The sequence below is a fragment of the Artemia sp. Qi Xiang Cuo genome, chromosome 1, assembly GCF_049724085.1.
Source record: "Artemia sp. Qi Xiang Cuo chromosome 1, ASM4972408v1, whole genome shotgun sequence".
NCBI lineage: Eukaryota > Metazoa > Arthropoda > Branchiopoda > Anostraca > Artemiidae > Artemia > Artemia sp. Qi Xiang Cuo.
The window spans coordinates 86063921-86088765 of NC_142794.1; the positions used below are offsets into that span (position 1 = coordinate 86063921).

Here is a 24845-nt window from a genome sequence, read left to right on the forward strand (position 1 = left end):
TTATATATTTAAAATCAGCATAAAAATCCAATTCTATTGATATATCTATTGGTATCAAAATTACGGTTTTTAGAGTTTTGGTTACCATTGAGCCGGGTCACTCCTTACTTACAGTTCGTTACCACGAACTGTTTGATAGTTGACGTATCTAAAATGTGTTCAGCTCCTGATGAGGGACGGAATTCTTATAAAACATTCATGTAAACGCCACTTAAAAATTTTGTCAAAATTTCTTGGCTCAACGTGTTTTTTCCGACTATAATTGTTATATTCTTTGGCAATCGTGTATAAGTTCTGCGCAAAGTTTCAAACACAAAAAATGCAGACAGACCATTTGACTGAATTGAATGTTGCTCTTAACTGCGTCAGGAAACTCAGGAATCAAGTTCGTACAGTGTGCTTCCAATTAGAAAATGGACCAGAAGTCGACACTCAAAATGATTTGACGAAAGACAAGGAAGCTCAATATGTAATTGACTTACAGCGATCTCTTGGTGGCGTCCAAACTGCTGTGAGGTTAGTTGAGTTTGTTTTCTGGGAATATCGGTTTCACACGCTAGTTTTTCTAATAACATGAGGATCTAGGTGATGGAGGCCAATTATTCTTGGAAATTCTCAAGTAGCCTAGTCTAGCCTAGGCCAAAGTGAAAATTTCAGAACTGTGTCTATTAGGCCTATCTTGGCTCAGCTATGTCCTGGGAAGGTACCAGGTTATGCAAAGAATCTCATTCTGAAAAGGAGTACACTAAAAGGGTGAAATTTTAGAGTTGTGGCTCTTCAGAAGGATACACTCAAATGCACATAGTCCTCCTGTATAAGGACCAGTTAGGAGTGCTGCCCAAGCCAGGCTTTTGATGCATTTTGTTGGGAATCCTTTGTTTGAGGAGCCTGGGTCTGGTTTTTGGCATGATTGGTTATTTGGTCTGGAATGGGTGTGAGTGGTCTTACTCTGTAAGCTCAACCAGAGTCAACCCAGCTCTAAATGGGTACCTGGGGAAATCTGGAGAGGGTAAGTAGGAAGGGTGTTTGAAAGTACATGATAGCTGACCCCCAACCCTTATTGCATTTCCTGGCTAAAGGGCCTTCAAACAGACATCAACACTGCTGGTTTGGACCTTAAGGGTCAAGTGCCATCATACTTACTACTTTTTACAGTCCTCCTGTGACTCTAGGATAAATAAAAAGAAATATCTTAATCTGCAGCAGTAGCTAGCAACCTAGTTAATGATGATGATAGATTAGAACTGAATAAGAAAAAATGGATGAAAATAGGATAAAACAAGAAATATGATTCACTGAAACCTACTGCATATTATGAAGTAAAAATTCCATCATTTTTTGGGTAAAATTCTAGATTAGCTACTTTTTGCTATCTTTGAAAGAGTTTAGGTCAGCAAAATAAACTTGCTGTAATAAATTCAGGGCCAAAAACATACTCTGAGAAGGTATTGCCAAGCTTCTATGTTAACCATCTTCTGATTTTTAAGTCTTAGGAATTTGACTACTTGACATGTCTAGGCCTATGGCTACCTATTGAACTTTTGCAAAACAACATTTTACCTTTATTTTCAGTTACCAATTTCTTTTTCTCTGGTTTAGTTCTGAAAATGCAATTCCTGTTATTTGAGTAGAATTTTAAGCCATATCAATGTTCTTTTTTTTCTAAATTCAGGAAACATATTTGCAACCAGATCTTTGAAACCTCATTTAATTAGGAGTGAGCAAAGTTATGAAGCTGAAAACAGTATTCTTGTACTTCATTTAAGCAGAAGATCTATTTTACAAGGTTTCACTTTTATAGCACAATGATTTTAAAAGTTCATCAAAAGTCACTGCCCTCTAGAGTGGGAAGGAGCAGAGGTAGGTACTTCAAAATACCTTTCAAAAACATACTTTAGTCTGAAGACCCATCCCTGAAATTTTCCTAACCTAACCCCTTTCCAACATAGCGAAAATGCAGCTAAACTAGAATTTTACTGTTATATTTGCTCAATATTTCTGTTAGCTATTGTTATGCAGAGTTTATGACACAGAAAATTCAGCCTTAAATACAGACATAAGGGAAATGGTAGGATTTGAGAATTTCTTGATAAATTAACTTCATAAATTCAAATGCTTAGTGAATTAAATTATATGTATCTAGAATAAATAATTGCCTTTGGTATATATTACTTAAAGTAATAGATTTATTGATTGAATTGTGAGTTTTTAACTAAATTTTTAACCTTACAACATAGTCTAAAACTATGGACAAGGTGATAAGCTACCTTTTAGAGTCCTATTCAGGGCTTGAAAAGGAATTTCCACTTGATACAATTATTATATTTGGAAAGAACATAAAAAGGAATATCAAGTGAAGTATTCACTTTTTTGTAGCTAAATTATCAAAAAAAATGAAGAGTATACCTCAGATTGCTAATTTTATGTTCTTTTTTTTGTGATTTAAGTTGTGTTTTTGCCAAATCACTCCTGCCTCCTGAATGGTCTTATGTATAGTCCTAGGCCAGATATGGAAAAAGCTCCAAAGCTGCAAGCAGCAGAACTCCAAAAATCAGCCAAATTTCACTAGGCCATGAAAACTGCCAATTAGCATTACTACTATGCCACCCCTCTTTTCCTACAGCAGTTGTAGGCTGTATAAAAATCTTATATAAAGTAAGAGCAGGAACAGTTTATGCTCCTTATCAAGTTAATAGTTGTTGCCCTGACAACACACCCCACCCCCTGATGGACCATATGTGTCCCTAATACCACATTTTTGTTGTTGTTTATATTGTTTGATCTGTTGTAAAACCAGTTAGACATTAAATTAACTTTATATTAAAAGCCTGTAAATTATAAAGCCTATAAACTTTATATATATACTACCTTTGAATGTGAGCAATAATTGTATATTTATTCTGTTTCTCAAAAATAGTTCCATAATTTTTTGGGAAATTATTATCTTGGGATATTTTCATATAAAAAAAAACTATCTAGATAGGTCAGAAGTCTGGGAAAATTTGTTAAAAACCTTAATTCTTTTAAACAAAAGCTGTCAATAACCAAATATCTTTGAATTGACTGCAGTATGAAAATACATTAAATTTCCTAAAGAACAAAAAACTAGTAATTCCAAAAATATTTATATATCTTTAACAAGGGATTACAACAATTCAAAAACCTTAAAAAATAAAACCAGAAGTTTAAAGCTTAGCAGAAATTGCTCTTAGAAATTGTACTTGCTTAATAACCAAATATCTTTGAAAAGATCCAGTATCAAAAGATATTAAATTGTGTAAAGAGCAAAAAACTGGTAATTCTACAAATATTTATATGTATTTTGACAAGTGATTACGACAATTCCAAAACCATAAATAAGAAAACCAAAAGTTTCAAGCTTAGTGGAAATCGTTGTTAGAAATTGGAATTGTTTTAATAATCATATATCTTTGAAAAGACACAGTATTGAGAGACATTAAATTGTGTAAAGACCAAAAAACTGGTAATTGCAAAAATATTTGTACATGCTTTAACAAGGGATAAAAACAGTTCAAAAGCTTTAAAAAAACCGAAAGATTAAAGTTTAGTAGATATCATTGTTAGAAATTGGACTTGCTTTAATAATCAGATGTCTTTGAAAAGACAACAAATTGTCTGTGGTTAGAAGACAAGCAACAATAAGAATCAAACAGTTAGTGGTAACAAACTGTATAGTAAGAGTGACCTGGCTCAATAGTAACTGAAACTCCAATAAATGGAATTTTGATATCAATAGATAATTTTAAATACTTAAGTTTCATAGAGTTTAGTCTTACCCATCAAAACTTACAAGCCTGAGAAAATTTGCCTCATTTTTGAAAAAAGGAGAAAACACCCCTAAAAGTCACATAATCTTAGTGAAAATCACACCATTGGATTCAGCATATCAGAGGACTTTACTGTAGAGGTTTCAAGCTCCTGTTGACAAAAATGTGGAATTTTGTATTTTTTGCCAGAAGAAAGATCACAGATGCATGTTTATTTGTTTGTTTGTTTTTTCCCAGGGGTGATTGTATTACCCAGTGGTCCTATAATGCTGTGAAAGGGCTCATTTGAATGGAAATTACAAGTTCTACTGCCTTTTTTAATTAAAAAACAAAATTTAATCAAATTAAAGAAACTTTTTTTATTAAAGAAGCCTGCTGCATGCCAAGGGCTGGGGTCTGCCAGTGAAGCCGCTTGGCTCCCGGTAGTATATACTATCTTTATATATGAGTAATAGTTGTGTATTAATAGTTGTATTTTTATTCTGTTTCTCAAAAACGGATCCATTTTTTCAGAAAAATTAGCATCTTAGGATATTCTTGCATAAAAAAGCAATCTTGATAGGTCAGAATTCTGAGAAAAATTGTTAAGAGCCTTAATTTTGGTTTTTGCAAATGACATCATATACTATGTTAGTACATCATATGAGCACTTCTTATGACATAATACAAGGCATGTTTTTTAAGTAAGTACCGTTTTGTGATTCCGCCGCCACAGCGCTAAGGTTGTCGTTCTGCGCATGCGCGCTGGTTACCTACATCTCTTGTCTATGCACTGACGCCATTACAGTCTGATTCTTAATTGTATACGTTGTTTACTGAGTGTTTAAGATGCCTCTGACAATCGTGAGTCCTGCCGATTGTGAAGTATGGGCGGTTATACAATTTCTTAGTGCTAAAGGCTTAAAACCAATCAATATTTATTGTGAGATCTGTGAAGTTTACAGACAAAACATTATGAGTGATGGAATGGTAAGGAAATGGGTGAGAGCATTTAAAGATGGCCGCACAAATGTGCATGATGAAGAACAGAGTGGGCGTCCTTTAGTCTTTAATGAAGATTTGGTGCAAAAAGTGGAAGAAAAAGAGAGAGAAAACAGACGCTTTACAATTTCATCAATGTGCGACTGGTTTCCTCAATATTCTCGTAGTGTTTTGTATTGCATTGTGACTGAGAACTTGAATTACCGGAAATTGTGTTCACGTTGGGTTCCAAAAATGTTGACGGATTTGCATAAAACCCAACGCTTAGGCAGTGCATTGACTTTCCATGAGCGATACCCCAATGAAGGTGAAAATTTTTTAGACCAAATTGTTACTGGTGACGAAACATGGGTGGCCTATGTCACACCAGAATTAAAACACCAATCCATGGACTGGCAACATTCATCATCACCCAAAACAGTGAAGTTTAAGCAAACAATTTCTGCCTGGAAAATCATGTGCACAGTTTTTTTGAGACAAAAAAGGAGTATTGCTAGTGGAGTTTCTGCCTCGTAATAAGACAATCAATGCAGCGTCTTATTGTGAGACATTGAACAATCTGCGTTGTGCAATCCAGAACAAAAGACGTGGCAAGTTGAGTAAGCGCATCATTTTGCTGCATGACAATGCCCATCCACATGTGGCTAATCAGACCAAAGATCTCATCAAATCTTTTAAATGGGAAACTCTAGATCATCCTCCATACAGCCCTGATCTGGCGCCCAGCGACTACCATTTGTTCCTGCACTTGAAGAAACACCTGGGTGGTCAGCGTCTTCAAGACGATAATGAAGTCAAAACAGTTGTGATACAGTGGTTAACAAGTCAGGTTGGAGAATTCTATGAGGAGGGTATTCAAAAACTGGTGCCACGTTATGACAAGTGCCTCAATATTCACGGAAATTATGTAGAAAAGTAGATTAAGGTACAGGCTTTCATGTAAAAATTAAATTTATTGCAATATCTTTGCACGTCTTTTTTTAATTCCAAAACGGTACTTACTTAAAAAACAACCCTCGTATATGACATCATATAAATATTTTCTTATATGATCTCATGCACAGCATAAATAAGATTGATGAGTTTCCAATGCAACAGTTATTTATGTAATATAATGTCTGTTGGAAGGTCCAAGAAATGAAAATTTGCAGTTGCAGCTACTATAAATGATGATTCTTAGGAAGCAACACCTTAACTATCAAACATGATAAGATGTGAAAATTGACAACCTGGACTATCAATTGCAACAACACCAATATAGACAGCTAAAGCAAAGGCCCTTGCTAAATTGTCTGAAGTAATCAAAATCCAAAAACGTGTCAAAAATGAAAATGATGAGTAAAGACATGGGTGGTTCAAAGATATGCAAAACAACAATTAGAGCATTTTAAAAATGAAAATGAACAGCAAAGAAATACGCAGTTAGAAGACATAAGGCACTGAACAAGTGAGGGAGTCAAAAATGAAAAGGAAGACCAGCAATTCAATGAAAATCAACCTGGACAGTGAGAATCAAAACATGTCAAAATTGAAAATGATAGTGATGATGATTGGATTTGGCATTTTGACATGGATAAGGTCATCAATGCCAATGCCTACCATACTTTTGTTTTAAAAAAAACAAATGTTCAGCAATATGTATTTCATAATGACAAAAGATAAGCTGAGGTGTAACAAAGTAAACAAATTAAAAATTATAGCAATGGTGATTGGGTTTTGACATGGTTAAGGTTATCAATACCTACCATACTTTTGAAAATCAAAAATATGGACTGGATGAATTGTTGGAAGAAAAAGATGTTTTTGTCCCACAATCTGAACAATTAAAAGAAACAAAGGTTTGGTAATATGTCTTTCATAAAGAGAAAAGACAAGCCAAGGCAAAAGAAAAAGTTTTTTTTTCCCACCACCTGAACAATTTAAAGAAACAAATGTGGTCGCCAATGCCTTCTATTCCTTGCAAAATCAAAAACATGTACTAGATAAATCGTTGGAAGAAAAAGAAGTTTTTGTCCCACCACCTGAATAATTAAAAGAAATAAAGGCTCAGTAATATGTCCTTCATAACAACAAAAGACTAGCCGAGGCAAAAGTTTTAAAGCTCCAATAAAAAAAAATGCAGTTTTACAAGGTCACCACCTCTAATAAGGTCCATTAGGGTGTCATGACATCAAGAAAAGGCTCAGATTGTCTGCGTTTAGAAGACAAGCAACAGTGAGAATATATATATATATATAAGCCTGCCATGTGCCCCATATCTTTGTTAAAAAAACAAAGGTTTTGCAATATGTATTTCATAATGACCAAAGATAAGCCAAGGTGTAACAAACCAAATAAATTGAAAATGATAGTGATGATGATTGGATTTTAGATTTTGACATGGATAAGGTCATCAATACCTACCAACTTTTGAAAATTAAAATATGGACTGGATAAATTGTTGTAAGAAAAAGAAGTTTTTGTCCCACCACCTGAATTGAGAGGGAGTAGTCAACCCGGACTTGGCCCAGTTAAAGATAGGAATGGGGTCGCAATTAGCGATAAGGAAAAAACTAAAGAGAGATGGGCCAAACATTTTGAGAATTTGCTTAACCAAGATAGAGTTGCAGGAAAAAATATAGAGGAAAATGAAAAAGTTTGTGATACCTTGGATGTGAAGGAAGATTTGTTTTGTGAGGAGGAATTAGCAACAGTACTAAAAGGATTAAAGAATAATAGGGCTCCAGGTGCTGATAGGGTGGTAAATGAGTTCCTTAAATATGGTGGCTCTGAGGTTAGAAATAAGTTACTGAAGATGATGAATATGAGTTTTGAAAAATGGGAAGGACCTAACGATTTTAGGAAAACCTTAATTATGCCACTTTATAAGAAAGGTGATAAAAGGGAGTGTGGTAATTATCAAGGCATTAGTCTGGTCTCTGTAAGTAGTATATTACTTAGTAATATGATACGTTTTAGACTGAAAGATGCCGTAGGCAGAATTTTAAGAGAAGAACAGTGCGGGTTGAGAAAAGGTAGAGGATATGTCAACCAAATTTTCACTCTTAGGCTAATAATTGAGAACTGACTGAGTTATTATACACCTTTGGTTCTCAGTTGTATAGATTATGAGTAAGCATTCGATTCTATTGGTGGAAGAGCTTTAGTAAAGGTTTTATCCTTGTAAGGCATACCGGACAAATACATCAAAATGATTAGTGCTATGTACGAGAATAGCACTGCTGCGGTTAAGGTAGGAAATGAGGTTAGCAGCTGGTTTTGTATTAAATCAGGAGTTAAGCAGGGTTGTGTTCTATCCCCCTTTGTATGGATTATTTTGATGGACTTTGTTTTAAGGAGCACAAGAAAGGCAATGGGGAACCACGGAATCAAATGGGGAGGAAAAAGTCTCCTGGACTTGGATTATGCTGATGATTTAAGCATCCTTGATGAAAGTTCGAGCATATTGAATAAAGTTTCAGAGGCTTTCCGAGTTGAGAGTGCTAGAATTTGTTTGAAAATTGAGGTTAGGAAGACTAAATAATTATTTCTAGGAATGAACAAAAAAAAAAAGTTGGTGGTGACTCATAAAAATATTGAGCAGATGGGTAGATTCACTTACATAGGTAGTATTATTATTAAAGATAGTGGGAGCAGTGAGGAAGTGAAAAAAAGAATAACCAAGACTCAGGTTTTTTTTTCACAGTTAAAAAAAAGTCTGGAAGAATGGGAAGATAAGTCTGCAAACCAAGATTAGAATATTAGAAGCTACAGTGATGACAGTGGTCAAATATGGCTCTGAAGCACGGACGCTCCGAAAAGCGGATGAAGATTTCCTAGATGTTTTCCAGAGAAATTGCTTAAGGATTGTTCTGGGTACCCGGCTGACTGACCGTATTTCAAACAATTGGCTATACGAAAAATGTGGTTCAATACCGCTCTCTAGAGCTTTAATGAAAGAAAGGTTGAGGTGGCTAGGGCACGTTGTGCGGATGAAGGATGACAGATTGCCGAAGATTGTTCTGTTCGGCCAACCATCTAGGGCTAAACGGAAAGCAGGTCGTCCCACGTCTGGGGTGGGAGGACGTCATAAAGAAAGATTTAAAGGAAATGGGAACTTCGTGGGCGGGTGTAAAAAGGGAGGCTTTGAATAGATTGGGGTGGAGGAGGAGCGTGGGTAGCTGTGTTGGCCTCAGGCGACTTGGTGCTGCGGTGAGTTGTTAGTAGTAGTAGTAGTAGTACAGAGCAAACAGTGAAGTAGTTTCGATTCACACGTTTTTGGCTTCTGGGGACCTGTAGTTTCTGGCTCTGTTCCCTAGTAGATCTGTAAAGGGGCAAAGAGAAAAATGGAGTTAGACTTGAGTGTTCAAGCAACTTGCCAGTTTTTTTTTTTTTGGGGGGGGGGGGGGTCCCAAGATAAATAACTTTACATTTAGATACATTGAACTTCTGGCCTCGGTCTTCAGACAATCTTTAAAGTAGTTAAGGTTTTCCTGAATAGTTGAGGGTTCTTCATTAACTCTGAATAGCCCTAGTAGCTTACAGTCATCAGCATATAACATCAGAGGATTCATTATGTTTGTTGAACAGTTGTGGATGTGCATACTAAACAATGTAGGCCCCTAGGTGATTCCTTGTAGGACATATCAGATTGCTTCACCGTCTTTTCAGTTTTTTATTGTTACAGTTTTGTTTTATGTTTGTTCTTTAATATAGATTCCAAAATGCAAATTCAACCCATATTTGTTTCCATACCTTTGAATTTGACCTGTCTGCTACTTCAAAACTGAAAGCCAATGTAGAAGTAAAAGGTTCAACAGTATTGTCCCAGTAAATTTCTAGCAACATGGAGCTTCAAGAACCATCAAAGTAGGTAAAATTGTAAAAAAAAACGGTCACCTGCACACAGAATATCTGTATCTAGTATATGTGATGAAACTAAAGAAGTCAATATGTTTTTGTTCAATTTGGACATTAGATATAAACTTTGGTTTCTACCTCTCTTATATTTTCCCTCATACTATTGGCATCTTTGTTACATTTCTAAAGAGTGTGAGGGTATTTTGCCACTGGTATCTTTGAAAATTTATTCCCAAATCAGCTTCAAATTTTGTTTTCTTTTTCTTACTTTTTTCAGTTTTGCTCTTTTAACCATGATTTTGGGTGGATGGGGAAGGTGATTTTGATATTATGGACGAAAAAATCTGCAAAATTGTTGATCTTATGGGACTGAAGCCATCTTCTTCTTACCCCCCCCCCCTCCCCTCCTGTCAACATCCTGTAATGTAGACTTGTTGTATTTCATCATTCTAACAATTGTTTTAATGTTATTTTGTTTCAACTACCAGATTGTTTAAATAAGTGCTTGTCATGGTCATTTATAAAAGAGTGTTGTATTCTGTTGTCTAAAAAAGTTATCTTTTTTTAAATTTCCCGTTTTTTGGAATTGCGTTTTTTAAATTGAATCTTCAAAATATCTAAACAATGAAAATTATTTTTTGCTGGAAATGTGAAATCCAATTACTTTATTTTAAAATGTGAATTAGATTCTTACTCCTTTTTGCAGCAAACACCTTTTTCTACTGAAAAGTCAGCTTTTGGGGAAGACTAAGTATTTTTGGAATTGGCTTGTTTTTATGATGTTTGGTAAGCTTGTGTTTGCACTGTGTTGGGATCTACCTTATTCTTGCTTGCAATGAGGAACTAGCTTGTATTGTAAAAAGAATCATTGTCCTTTTTTTTTCAGATATCCACCACAACAACAGAATGTGCCCCCTAAAAATTTTCAATTTGTTTTACCTTCTCAATAAATTATTCTATGAAAAAGCTGATGCCATATGCTCTAATCAGCTCATCAAGAATAATTGATAATTGAATAATTGAGCCTATTTGGATCAGTTCAAAATTATGGTGTTCTTGACATCAACCAATTTGCAGTATTACAACTTAGAAATGGGCAATTATGTAAACTCCATTTTTTTTACTAGTAAAATTACTATCAAGGTCTATGATGCACAATTGATACCACCCCTGTGTCTGCTAGAACAGAGCTTTCCATGTAAAAGCAAATGCATGGCTCAGTGAAAAAATAAATCTTGGGTGAACAGCATCAGATAGTCCCATCAAGCATAGCTTTAGCTCAAGGACTAGCTTAACACCCTATTTTGGCTCCAGGCAATAAGTGTTCATAAATTTTCCAGAATATGATGCTGCAGTCATAAATCTCATGCTGCTTTCTCCTATAGTGAGTTGTTAGTAGTAGTAATAGAAGTAGTGTGGTGATTATTATTTTTTAATAGTAAAGGCAACTGCTGGTGAATTATTTTGCTCACTATACCTCATATGGAATTGTGGGACTCCGAGTTCATCCTAAGGTGGCTAAGAAACTACGACAATGGAACCAGGGGAGCAAAAAGTGTTTTCGTTTTGATGTCCTTTGGACTCTGAGGATTGGACCGTGGTACGCCTATAAAACAATAATAATAAATAGTTTATTTCAACTCTCTGTACAAGCATGAAATGCCCTTAGGGGGACACTGGAAATTAAATAAAATTAAAGCACTATCAAGAAAAAAAAATTCACAGGAAAAATAACATTTTAGCTACATAGACATTACAATTAAGCTAAACAGTTAAGTGGAAAATCTAAAATATTTGCGCGACGCTTATCTGACCACAAGCTGGTCCACTTTTAAAGAAATATTAAAAACGCCATATCTACTGGAAATGTACAGGTTGCGATTCCAAAGTGCCAACTGCAGAATATATCTGTAAAGACAAAAGAATAGAGATTTAAAGAAGTTTTTAATTGAAATGAAGAAAATGAGGAAAAGTGTAGTGTAGTTCAAGAAGCTTTACAGTTGTTTTATTTTTTGTTTGGCTTAAAGTAATCACTGTTTGTTGTACATTTTTAAAGTTTTTTTTTTCTTATTTTTGATTTAAATATGTGTAGCATGTCAAAGAAAAACATATCATTTTGTTGGATGTTGATTATGCTTTAATCCTTGAAAGCAAATAAACTCTTGGTGAAATCGTTGTTAAATTGATCTAAGAAAAGTGCCAAGTTGTGTTTTACTAAAAATTTAACTGGTGCGGTGCGGTTGGTGCGATTATATTTAACACATTTCTCTTTCGTGATTAGGTTCAGTAGCATTCTGATATATGCTAATTATTTCATTTATCATATTACAGGGATGTAGAACAGTTTGTTAGCACATTATCAGCACCTTTGCAACTTTTTCAACTGGGGAATGTTGGCCAGATAAGCTTAGATGAGAACAAAGAGAGTGCTTCTCTTTATGTAAATACAGCTACCTGGCATAAGTGGGCAGATAAAGTTCACGAATATGCTGGCATAGCGTGGCATATCCTGAATCAAAACAGTCTAAAGAGGTCATATTTTGGAGGTCATTCATATGCTGCACAGAAAAGGAGACGAATGCAGAACCTTGGTTTTCAAGCAAATCCTCAAGTTGACAGTTCAATTTTAAACATTGGCCGAAATCTACCAGAGTTGTCTATTGATCTGTCCCGACCATTTGGGAATAGTGCGGTTTTGCAGGTACATTTTTGTTTGATATGCAGTTTGCGAATGCATTTGTTTGCAATATTTTGTAATAATGGGGATAAATATCCCTCCCCCTCCCTGTTTTCTTTTGAAAATATTAGCTAGACAAAACCCTAGTATTTTTTTTTACTGAAAATGCACTTTTCAAGGTATCAGACCCCCTCGCCTCCTTGAATAATATTCCCATCCTTCCTCTATAGGTTGAGCCTCTGTAGGTCCCTTCAAGAGTACAACTGAATATCAAGAATATTGCTAAAAAACAAATGATGGTTCAAAAGTTACAGCATTTTAAGTTAAAATTGACCAGTAAAATCATATATTTTTGTTCTATGAAATAAGAGTGGCTTATCTCCACTTTCTAATAAGAGCAGAGTTTCGAGGGGTAGAACGAAATAAAGATTTAGATGGCTAGGTCACTTTATAGGAATGAAGGATGATAGATGGCCGGAAATTGTGCTTTTGGCCATCCATCCACGGTTGAAAGAAACACGTCAAATCCTCGATAGGATTTAAAGAGATCGTTAGAGCTTAAAGGAAATTGAAGTTTCATGAGAGCAAGTAAATGTTTGAACGTAGTGGGGTGGACTAGGAGCGTGCGCAGTAGTATTGGCGTCAGGTTGCCTAGAGCTGCAATGGTTCTAGTAGTGGCAGTAGTAGTAAACAAGTATAAATCCATTTGCTCAATCTTGCTGCAATGCAACACCGCCATCTGTGATTATTTTTCTTCTAAGTTTTTACTGACTTACTTATTCCTCATGCTGCGGTGGCGTTGAGAGCGTCGTCAGCCTTCTCCACGTGTGGCGGTCGGCAGCGAGGGCCTATGCATCAGTAAGCAAAATTCCAGCTTGGTCCAGGTAGTTCCCAAGACTATCACTCCACTGGAACTTGGGTCTTTCTCTTGGATGCTTCCAGCCACTACTGGTGGGTTCAAAGTCGTGAAGAATCCGAGCCAGAGTGTTGTCCAAAAGATGTCCAGATCAACGGAATGTCCACTCAGCAACCAGGTGTGACAAAGATGACTGGGATGTCATACTTTGTAGGCGGTCGTTGCTAAGTACTCGAGAGAAATATTAAAAAAATCGGATATAGGAAATAAAACTAGTACAATTTTAGGATACAAAAGTATCTTTAGCACAATTTTAGGATATATCTGCGCACAATAGGTGGTGGATCCCCATTTTATTAGTCCGTGGAGCAGCCTAAAAGGGGAATTTTAGGTATTTTTGTGCTTCATGTAGCACTTGTTTTGCCCGACGTTTAGCAGCCATGTCAAGGTGCAATATTCTCTAATGAATTTGCTACGTTAGAATGGTCTCTTGATCTTCGTAATTCGTTTACTGATGATAGCTTTTCTTGCAGAAGAATGTGGGTATTATAATAGAGCTGACAGAAGATCTGAAATTGGATTATCCCACCAGTCCTCATTTTGTCACAGATTTTTAAAACTACGCGAGTATTTTCTATAAATTAGTTTTAAGCAAGAACATACAATACGATCGAAAAATTTTATTGCTTTGAATCTAAATAAACTTAAATTTTGATTGTAGAAATGAGCGTTCTTTAAACCAAAAAATATTTACTTGTGAGCAGCACTTTTGCTGTCCGTCTTGCACTTATAAAATCAAAGTTTAGTGTAGAGTTTCGTTTGGTTCCACCTCCCTCAGCTATTTACTCATACTATAGGTTTGTATCTTTACCTTTGATGCACACAACAGTTTTGTGCATAAGGAATACAATACACATCGAAACATATGTTCAAATTGATAAAAGTTTCCAAAATAACGTAGCCGTTTTACAGATGTTATAAAAGAGACGCTGAATAATATTATAGCTTATATCCATAATATCCATAATATCCTTAATATCCATACGTATCCATAAGATAGAACACCTTTCAGAGTCCAATTATAGCAAAATTGATAAAAGATGTTCTTCTTCACAGATGTATAGGTCATTAAGAAGTAGGGTAGTAGCCTCCGAAACCTTATCTTGGCGCTGGATTTAAGCCTTTTTTACTTGGTTCAAAAACTGGGGCAGTTCCAATCCATAGTTTTATTTGTCTTCATTAAAGTAAGTTTTTTAGTTACAAAATTTTAGAGCGAATAAAATATTCCATTGAAAATTCCAAATTCTGCATTTGAGAAGTTTGTAATTCAGTGGGAATTTAATTTCATATCACTTTTAATGGTAATTTCTTCGTCTATGCTACGGCCTTAATTAGTCTGCAAGTTATTCTTATTTTATAATACATGGGAAAATTTACTTGGATCAATGGCAATGGTTCGTGCCCATGACAAAAGAAAAAACAAATCCAAAGTGCTGTCATAAACATGATAAAATCTCAAGTGGTCGAGTTCTACACAGAGGTTTTTGTAAGCTTGAGAAAGCTATATAAAGTATTTAAATGTAAAAGTAATTATCTATCAATGCAGTGAAACGGTGTAGTATTAGAAAGTGTTTATCCCTTTTTAGCTATTTCTGAATTGATTTACTTTCCAAATATTAATACGAAATATCTTACTACAAGCTTACTTGAAACCTGTAATTCATTGTCTTTTGTTGTAAAATGATTCTCACAAAATAGTCCTATTTTATGTCCCATAGTGTATATAGCTGTTGTCCAACTTTGCCATAACTCCTTTTTTCTTCTTCTCAACTGTGCTCATTTTCAATCTGTAATATTGCTGTCAAAACCAGCAGTCTTACAATGATATCATTCAGTCAAGGCCATGATATTTTGGATATCATATTATGATGCATATTTGCTGTTTCTAATTATTTTTCAGGGTACAATTAATTTTTCAGGGTAAAATACACCAAGGGTACAATTCCTTTGGCTAGAATTCATTCTTTACATTTAAACCTTGTTACAAACAGGAAGGTATAAGGTAGAGATTTAGGAGGGGGCAGTTTTCTTAGTGATAGTTATTTCTTCAATAAGATCCCTAAGATCCCTTTAGTTTTACCCATCAAAAGTTACCTGAGAAAATTTGCCTTATTTTCGAAAAAAGGGAAAATACCCCCTAAACGTCATAGAATCTTAATGAAAGTCATACCATCAGATTCAACGTGTCATTGAATCTTGCTGTAGAGGTTTCAAGTTCATATCTGCAAAAATGTGCAATTTGGTATTTTTGCCAGAAGAAAGATCGCAGATGTGTGTTTATTTGTTTTTATATATATATATATATATATATATATATATATATATATATATATATATATATATATATACATATATATATCAGCATATAATTTAGTAATGGTTCTAAACTATGTTCAGCGTAAACCTTTGCTTATATATATATATATATATATATATATATATATATATATATATATATATATATATATATATATATATAGAAGCGAAGGTTTACGCTGAACATAGTTTAGAACCATTACTAAATTATATGCTGTATATTTTTAATTACAATCAAAGTTAGAAAAATTTAAATTTTTAACCATCCATAACAGGATAAGGAAAATAAAAGAAGAAGAATGGTGTTGATCGGAAAATAAAGGAAACTTAATAAACCTAAGGAATCAAAAACAAAGATCAAAAAGTAAATACCAATAAAATTGTCAATACTATTTTTAGAATACAGACTATAATATACAAATCTATATGTTATAATAAGATACATTATATCAGGGGTTCCCAACCTTTTTCAAATCCTTTACCCCTTAAAAAAGATTTTCATTCTGGATCACCCCGTATAAAAATTGAAAGAACATTGATTTCAAAACGAACGAGACGCTTAGATATTGACTGCGAAATCTGTTTGCTTTCTCACCATTGCAACTGATAAATCTGCAAATGAGAACGTTACCCTTATTTATTATGTGAGTGAGCAGAACGGGTGATTTTTCGTCTTAATAATTGAATGGTTGTGTGCTAATGTTACCCGATCACAGTGTGAAGGGATGTCCATACTCGCAGTATGCAGTGTGATCGCAGTAATTGTGCAGTGTGATGTGATGCAGTGTGATCACAGTGTGAAGGAATAATAGTGTAACTAAACTGGAAACAGTTGAATATTTCACGGGCAAGAATAGATTCCTCAGACAATGAAAAATCTTTTATTCATGTAAAAATTTAACATAAATTTAATGTTTTTAGGACTGTAACGTAAAAGTAACTTTTTATTTCAAATGTAACAAAAATGTTATGAACGTGGCAATCCAGTCAAGATTACCAAAAATTACCAGCAATGACTCCGACATTACTTGTAATTTTTGCCTGCCCTTCACAGGCTTCCATGTAGGCCTATCCCTGGGAGTACGCATACCACAGTTGAGAAATACATCATTATCTCGTCGAGTAATGCTTGCGAGGGTTGACAGACCAAGTTTACTTATGTATTGCGATTCCAATGAAAGGTAGCTGATTCAAATATTTATTTCTTTTTTTATCATCTTTAATGTCTTTTTTGCAGATAACCATTGGACGAGTTATCAAAGCTGTTGTTATGCTCAAAGGCTTAATGATTGAGTGGGTTCAAATAAAGTCATTTACCGAGGATTTTACTGGAGAAGACGGTAAACTGGACATATGGACAGACTCTAGATACAAAGTTTTTCGGAAGGTTACAGAGCATGCCAACTCTGCCATGCTGCACTTCTCATCTCCAATTTACCCAGAGCTTGGAGTTAAATCTTTTCTGGTAAGCATGTCATGCATTATATGTATTAAGTATGCAGTTAGATCTAACAAATTATTGGTATACAGGGTTGAAGAGGATACAGAATAGGAACAGTTCTAGAATATGCCCAAAAGTCAGCTTAAAAGTGCTAAGGAAATTCAAGTAAAAACATTTTGGTCCCCTCCACTCCCTTTGATGAATCTTAGGTTTATTCATGCCAAAAATGTACAACGGAATAACCGTATTTGAGTGAGGTTCCAACATAAGAACAATAAATAGTTTCATTGGAACGCTAAATCCTTAAGTTGTGGTTGCGGATGCTTAGCAAAAAGGTTGCGGATTTAGTCATTTTAGATACATGATAATTCAACTTATGGTCTCTATCTAAACAGTTGCTGAAGAGCTTTAGAGACTCTTTTTTTTTCATTTCAGAATTTTTTTTTCTTGTCCAGTGAGTGCTCTCAGTTCCGTTGGCTTTGAAGTACCACAGAATAAGAAAATAATAACAATTTTCTGACCTCGTGGACCGTAGTCATACCTGAGAGCCGCGATTTTCTATTAGTTTCTTTTGCTTCTTTCAAAGCTATGAGGTTTTAAGAGCAATACCGCATTTACGTCAGTGTTTCCACGTTGAATGATAGAAATAAATAAGCGAAACTAATAAATTAAATTTGGCAACGCATCGTCCGTAATAATTAAAACATTAGCAACTCACTGATTGCCAAAGGCAAATGCAGTTTTAAAGGAAATCTACACGTTCTGATCCTGTTCTGGTGTTCGCTATTTCTAGCCTATCTTTTTTTTTATTATTTGCCCATATTTCTTTTTTTTAATTCGGCTGCCACTACTGCCGAAAACTGGATATCTTTTGGAATTCTGCTACTGGCAGATTCGGAACTTTTTGCATGCCTGGCTGTTGAGATAGCTTACACCTAGTAAAGAACAAACCAGGTGATATAGTTACTAAAATTAAAGATAATACAAGTATTTTTGGAAAAGTTGCTTTTCTAGGGTATAGTGTCATATTTGAAATTTTTAGCTGCCTGATTTTCTGATGTCCGTCTCTTACTTTACAAATTAAGAAAAAGCCGTAGGCTTTTTCCTGTTTGTAATTTATGTTTAATAGATTAAAAAAAAATTATTATTTATATAAGGGATCTGTATAGTTCAATGTAAATTTGGGCATCGAGATCATGATTATAAAGATATTTGTAAAGCTAGTAATCAGGGTTGCAGCGGTAGCCAGCAATCTAGTAAGAGATTATCACGTCCCATAGCAAATATAATAAAAAACGAGGTCTTGCAAGTAGTTATTTAAAGAATTATTTTATAAGACAAACTATAGTCAATTATAATCAAAGTATTTAACTAAATGATTACATACATGATACAACACAAGCTTATCTTCCCACTAGATCCGGGTTCCAGCGGTAGCTATCAACCTAGTAAGAGACTATCGCGTCAAATACTAAGAAATACAATAGCTTATAACCGCTAAAAGTACTCTCAGATCAAAATAGGAAGTATACTGTTAGAACCGCATTGTCCCAAACCCCTATATATGAAACTTACCGTCCCATCGGTTGAATAACGAGGAAAATCTACTGGCTTGAAAAACAAGAAAACTAGCTGAAACCACGATATTCTGTATTGACAGTATTTTTTTTTCTGTTCTTTCTGCTTAGCTAGCAGGGTACTGGAACATCATAGAGAGCTATTTTATTGCTCATTTTAAAGGAAATTCATGTATTTATAGCTCTTGCAATTATTTTTTTAATAGAATCAATTTTTAACGAAAAACTATCTTCTTGTTTGGCACTGGAATAGCAAATGCTATAAATATCCGAATTGGGATGGTAGTGATCAACCTAGTAAAAGACGATCATGTCCCATAATAAGAAATACAACAACCCATAATTCCTAAAAATAGTGTCAGATTAGTGTCGAAAATAGTGTCGAAAGTACACTATTAGAACTGCCTTGTCTGAAGCTCCGATATAGGAAACTTACAGTATCTTGGCTTGAACAACAAAGAAAATATGTCGGCTTGAAAATCTTGCTTACAAAGATCAAAATAGGATTTTGATCAAGTACTGTTGGAATTACTAACCCCTCGTATCCCTTACACAGATACTACGACAGCCCTATCCCGGTGTACAATTGGAGTTTCTAACCCATCGTATCATATACAAAAATACAAGCAGCCAGTATCCCCATAATGCTTACACAAATACAAACGGGTAGTACCCCCATAATGCCTACACAAATACATGCGGTAAGTATACGAAACCCTCGCATCACCTCCATTGATCCGGCCGCAGCCCTACCCCGGTGTACTATTGGAGTTACTAGCACCTTGAATCCTCTCCATACGTTTGAGCACACACATAGGAGTTGCGTAATCATTCATGCTGTATATTTGTTATCCGAGAAAGTCAACATCTTTTTAGCGTCATTCTGATGACTGCTTTATCCAGTTGACACGGGTAATTTCATTGAAAATATTACGTAAAGCTTGCGTAATATTACGCAATATTACATAAAACTTGCTGCAATCCATGAATATTAATGCTACTATTTTTCTTCCAAAAGCAAGAAAAATTTATTACTTTTTTTGAATTACAGAATAGTACCGCATTCATTTCTGGCCTAGCTGATTGAAAACTCCGCAAATTTAATTATTTTAAAGGCCCTCCAAAAAAGGCAATAAATGCTAATCACATATGTAATTTTTGTGGTAGTTTTTTGGTCTTGTCTACTCCCTTAATTAGTTCTTTGTTTGGCGAAAAATTATTTCCTATTTCAGGAAAATCAATCAAAAACTATAGGATCGATTTTTTGCAGGGCTGTCTAAGTTAGCGTCAAGGGAAATTCCATCCCCCTATGCCCTTATTTATAGGTACGCTCACTGTTTTTATTTTTTTCTTCTGTTTTTACCTTTCACTTTATGCTTCTAAGTTTTTTTTCAGGTTTGGCTGCATCATTATACAAAGCTTTTTTCTGACCCCTGTAAGCGGTGTGGGCGTCATTTACAAAACCTATTGCCGCCTACTTGGCGAGATGTTAGAAGCATGGAACCATACCACGAAGAATGTCGATTGTGAATTTCCAGAATCATGTTTATATGTGGTGTATTTTATTTTATTTGTTTACTAAAACTGTCATTTAAGTCAATTGTTCTGCCTGGCGGGCTCCTGTATGTACATGTATATATAATCAATGAAAAAGGATAAACACAAATTCTGCTTAAGGATTTAAGCTTTGTATTAAATACAGACGCAGTATAGTAAAGGAAATTTAAAGAAATAAAGGATAAAAAATATTTATAATCATTTGTAAAGACCCTAGTGTCTTCAAAATGCTTTAGTTAGAAAACAAATAATTATTTTATTATTATTTTTTCTGCACAAATTTAGTTAGAGCTATTTCAAGATTTTCTATTTCAAAGCTATAAAGCTGGGTATATATCAAGGAATGGGGTGGGTAAATCCGCCAAACGTCAAGAAAATACGCTAATTATACAAAATACGGAAAACGCTCTGGTTATCATAAGACTTTAGAGGAGCCTTTTCGCTTAAGTAGGCCCTTTGATTTCAGCTTTTAGCGTCCAAAATGTATATAAGTTAGAAATTGTGTAAAATTAAAAGGCAGCTGTTTACACAAAAAGCTATATTTAATTTTCACCAGTACTTGAAATGTACAGGGGTCTTTGTGCAGACAAGGATGAAATCACTAAGGTAGTTAGTTGGCTAAACCTTTCCTAACTATTTAGAAAAGCTATCAGCAACGACAGTCCCTCGAGATATACAAATGTTGTTTTTGTTGTACTCTTACGAATCTTTACTGTGAACATAAATTAAATTAATGGCTCTTGTTCATGTTTTTCTTTCTTTTCTTGGCATGCTAAGTTAATATTCTCAGATTCCATGAAATACCCTCTTTCTCCATTTTCGATGGTGTTCAGCTTTTCCAAGTGGTAGTGAATAAGTCAGTATAATAAATATACAAAACCATCGTCAGAGGAAGGTTCGAGTATAGAAGGAGAAGTCTTTATTTGTGGGGGGGGGGATACTGAGCGGATTAGATTATGATGTTACACGATGAAGACTTTGGAGAAAGTTATAATACTATAGTAGTTTCATGTAACATAGGTATAAGTGGGATTCATTTCATAACATAAGCTACTTAATATAAGAATGTAAAGTGGGCTTTGATTGGTAACCTAAAAATAATTCACCAATCAGAACGTCTTCCCATCTAAAATTCCTATTATAGGCTACCTTCCCATAGTAGTATGATTTTTGAGGACATGAATATATAACGAGTCAGAGGCACTAGGCTTGAGATTGCTTGTGCAGTGTCTTGACTCTTGTTGATAGTAGAACTGGCGGAATACTATTATGTGATCAGGTTGGGCCCCTGACTACACAAAGCCTCGATTCACACAGGAGGTCACAGGGACTTCTTGCTGTCAGGTTCTAAGCCGGTTTAAGCGCTTTATGTCGACTTGGAAATATGTATGAATCGCTGTCCTGCACTGGTTTGGGTCCCATTGTTTTGTCTGAGACCATAATAATTTCATTGATTAAAAAACTGTGAAATTGCAACTTTGAATGCTGCAACGTTAAAAAACAACTATTGTACTGGCATTTGGACAAACAAACTCTAACATTTGGAACTGGACTTGTTAGGAGGTTCAGAAACTTATATCCCAGGGGTAGGGAACATGAAATTAGGTGTTAAAGAATTAATTTATTTAGGCAGGAATGATGGGATGAATAGGCAGGGAGGAGGGCTCATTATGAATAAGGAAGTTGCTCATTTTACGACTAAAAAGTGCAAGGTAGAACCAACGGATAGGGATTTAAGTTACCAAGATGAGTTTTACTAACAGCCACAGGATACCAGGTAAATAATGTGGTATTTTTATTAGGGTATTTTGATGCCCAGGCTGGTGAAAATTGGGATATACGGTATCCTTTCCTGGGTAAATTTGATGTAGGGAAAGCAAATAGGAACAGTTACAGGCTGCTGCAATTTTTTAGGTATAATAATCTGCTTATAACTAATATAGTTTTTGGTCATAAATGGCCCATAAGTAAGCATGGTACTTATATGATAGTAAGATGGCCATTCTTATTGATTATGTCATTGTAAACGGAAGTCTAATAGGATAGATGCAAGATACTAGTGTATATAGGAGTTTCCTGATTGATGTCAAAGTAAGTATCACCAACGAATAGTGTCTAGGGTTAATCCAAAGCTGAAATTTAGGAATGATAATTACTTTCCAGGAAGTTATGACGTCCATAGACTCAAGGATGAGGATTTAAAAGAAGCTTTCCAGGAACAGTTGAATATTAAACTGCAGAGTTCAAAATTTGACAATGTGGAAGCTGGATGGAATAATTTTAGAAAAAAGTTAGATCTTCGACAAAATAACTTAGGAGCAAGGATTTTTGCTCAGGAGGGGTATTTTTTGGAGGAGGAGGGTACACAAAATTGAACAACGCGTCAAAATTTGTTTATATAAATTTTTACGAGTCGGACAAAAATTTGGGGGGCTCAAAAACCTAGTTCCTCCCCCCCCCCCTAGATACGGCCTTGCTTGATAGGGTATTTATTAACAAAATACTAGCCCCACTTATAATTTAGCATCTGGCGACTTCCATAAAAAGCAGAAAATTTCAAAACAAATGTGAACTTGATATGACTAGTCTTAGGACTAAAACTGAAATTTCACGGTGAATGATAATTATTCGGCCTACATCAGCTTGTGAAATTCTTGGCCTGCTAAGCAGACTAGTCGTTCATAACAAAATGAACATTTTGTTGTAGACAGGAGAGTTAATCAAGATTTTGTCCTGGAGACAAGAGAGCCCAGAAACACCACTGAACCACACCGAATCAGCAAGTTTACTTGTTATTTGAAGCTTACATCTGCCATAAAGTTTATTTTTGCATAAGGAGTTCTTTTTATCAATTACTGAGTTTCCAGTTTTCCCTACACTGTTTCAAGGTGTATATCTTTTAAAAGCCAATAGAGTGTAAGGACCGGGCAGAGCTAAGGTTGAAGAACCATGAGTAAATATAGTGATGTTTTGGTTTGATTCTGATTCCCCTCTTTTTAGTACGAGCTAAAAGTAGTACGAACTAAAACAGTAATAAAAAATAACCAAAATACTAAAAATGAAAATGCATGGACTACTTCTGCCTTAGTTCTCTACCTTAGTTCTGCCCCAGGAAGAAGGATTATTAATGCCAGGTGACGCGGCAATGCCTGATTTTTGCCAAAACTACAAGTGAATTGAGTTATCAGGATATTCGCTTGCCTATTCCAGATCGAGAAGTATTTTACTTAATAAATTCAGTTAATCTGAGCCTGGGTTCAAAGAGCTTCGTTTTCAGACAACAAATATCAGCTTCCATGTTTATCAGTTTTATGTTGTTGTTTTTTCTAAAAAAAAAAACAATATTTTTATAAAACTCTTGTTACATGACTTCTTAACTCATATTAACCATAAAGTGATAGTAGATACTGATTGTAAAGTAAAAAGACTTATAAAGACACTCTTTTAGTAAATGAGGTTTTTTTGTAGCAAGATCTTAATTTGATTTTTTAAAAACACACGGAACTTTTAATAAACCATAATAATTTCATTGATTTAGAAACTATGAAAATTGCAACTTTAAATGCTGCAACGTTGAAAAAACAGCTATTGTACTGGTATTTTGACAAACAAACTCAGACATTTGGAACTGGACTTGTTAGGGGTAAAAAAAAAAAAGTAGTTCAGAAACTTATATCCCAGAGATAGGAAACATGAAATTAGGTGACGAAGAATTTATTTACATAGGCAGGAAGGATGAGTTGCATAGGCAGGGAGTAGGGCTCATTAGGAATAAGGAAGTTGCAAAGCCTTGCTTATTTTGGGAAGGTATTAATAATAGGATGCCGGTTGCTCATTTTACGACTAAAAAGTGCAAGGTAGAACCAGGAGATGGCAATTTAAGTTACTAAGATGAGTTTTACTAACAGCCACAGGTATAGATAAACAGGATCCCAGATAAATAATGGGGTATTTTGATCCCCAGGTTGGTGAAAATTAAGATACATGGTGTCCTTTCCTGGGTAAATTTGATGCAGGGAAAACAAATAGGAACGGTAACAGGCTGCGCCAATTTTATTGCTATAATAATCTGCTTATGACTAATATAGTTTTTAGTCATAAAATGGCCCATAAGTTAACTTAGTACTTACATAATAGTAAGACGGTCAATTTTATTATGTTATTGTAAACCGAAGACTAACAGGATAGATGCAAGATACTAGTGTATATAGGAGTTTTATGATTGATGTTTAAAGTAAGCATCACCAACGAATAGTATCTAGGGTTAATCCAAAGCTGAAAGTTAGGAAGGGTAACTACTTTCCGGGAAGTTATTACGTCTATAGACTCAAGGCTGAGGATTTGAGTGAAGCTTTCCAGGAACGGTTGAATATTAAACTAGAGAGTTCAAAATTTGAGAATATGGAAGATGGATGGAGTAATTTAAGGAAAATAGTTTTTAAAGTAGTTAGAAGCGCAGCTAGGAATATCAGCATAAATACTTTAATTTTTGTCGAGAAAAGTAGGGGTTTGTACAAGGGGTTTACACATTAGGAAATTGGTTTTTAACTAACCAAAAAAAAGTAACTCAGTAAGTACTTGAAACAGAATCTTAAATGAAAGAGCATACATAATTTACAAGGAAAAATACTGAAAATAGTTTTGGTTGTATCGATTCACTACGCCTTAAAATGGGACTGAAATTTGTTTTGCCTCTGGTAGGCTTGAAAATTTCAAGTTTAATTGATTGGGACAAGGAAAACTAATAAAATAA

At 34.8% G+C, this 24845-nt stretch overlaps 1 protein-coding gene across 1 annotated transcript; it reads left to right on the forward strand.

Moving 5' to 3' along the window:
- The first annotated feature begins 313 nt into the window (after positions 1–313).
- MED27 (mediator complex subunit 27) lies at positions 314–20837 on the forward strand. Its single transcript, XM_089096595.1, has 4 exons — positions 314–516; positions 11940–12309; positions 16755–16982; positions 19931–20837. Exons 1-4 carry the CDS (start codon positions 320–322, stop codon positions 20063–20065), a joined length of 930 nt encoding a protein of 309 aa, XP_088952721.1. The 5' UTR covers positions 314–319; the 3' UTR covers positions 20066–20837.
- The last annotated feature ends 4008 nt before the right edge of the window (positions 20838–24845 follow it).

Bases quoted from the DNA above. Each gene is read 5' to 3' on its own strand.
- MED27 (XM_089096595.1), top strand. From the start codon at position 320: ATGCAGACAGACCATTTGACTGAATTGAATGTTGCTCTTAACTGCGTC. The intron at 517-11,939 runs GTTAGTTGAGTT...ATCATATTACAG, and splicing joins GGCGTCCAAACTGCTGTGAG to GGATGTAGAACAGTTTGTTA. The intron at 16,983-19,930 runs GTAAGCATGTCA...GTTTTTTTTCAG, and splicing joins TTGGAGTTAAATCTTTTCTG to GTTTGGCTGCATCATTATAC.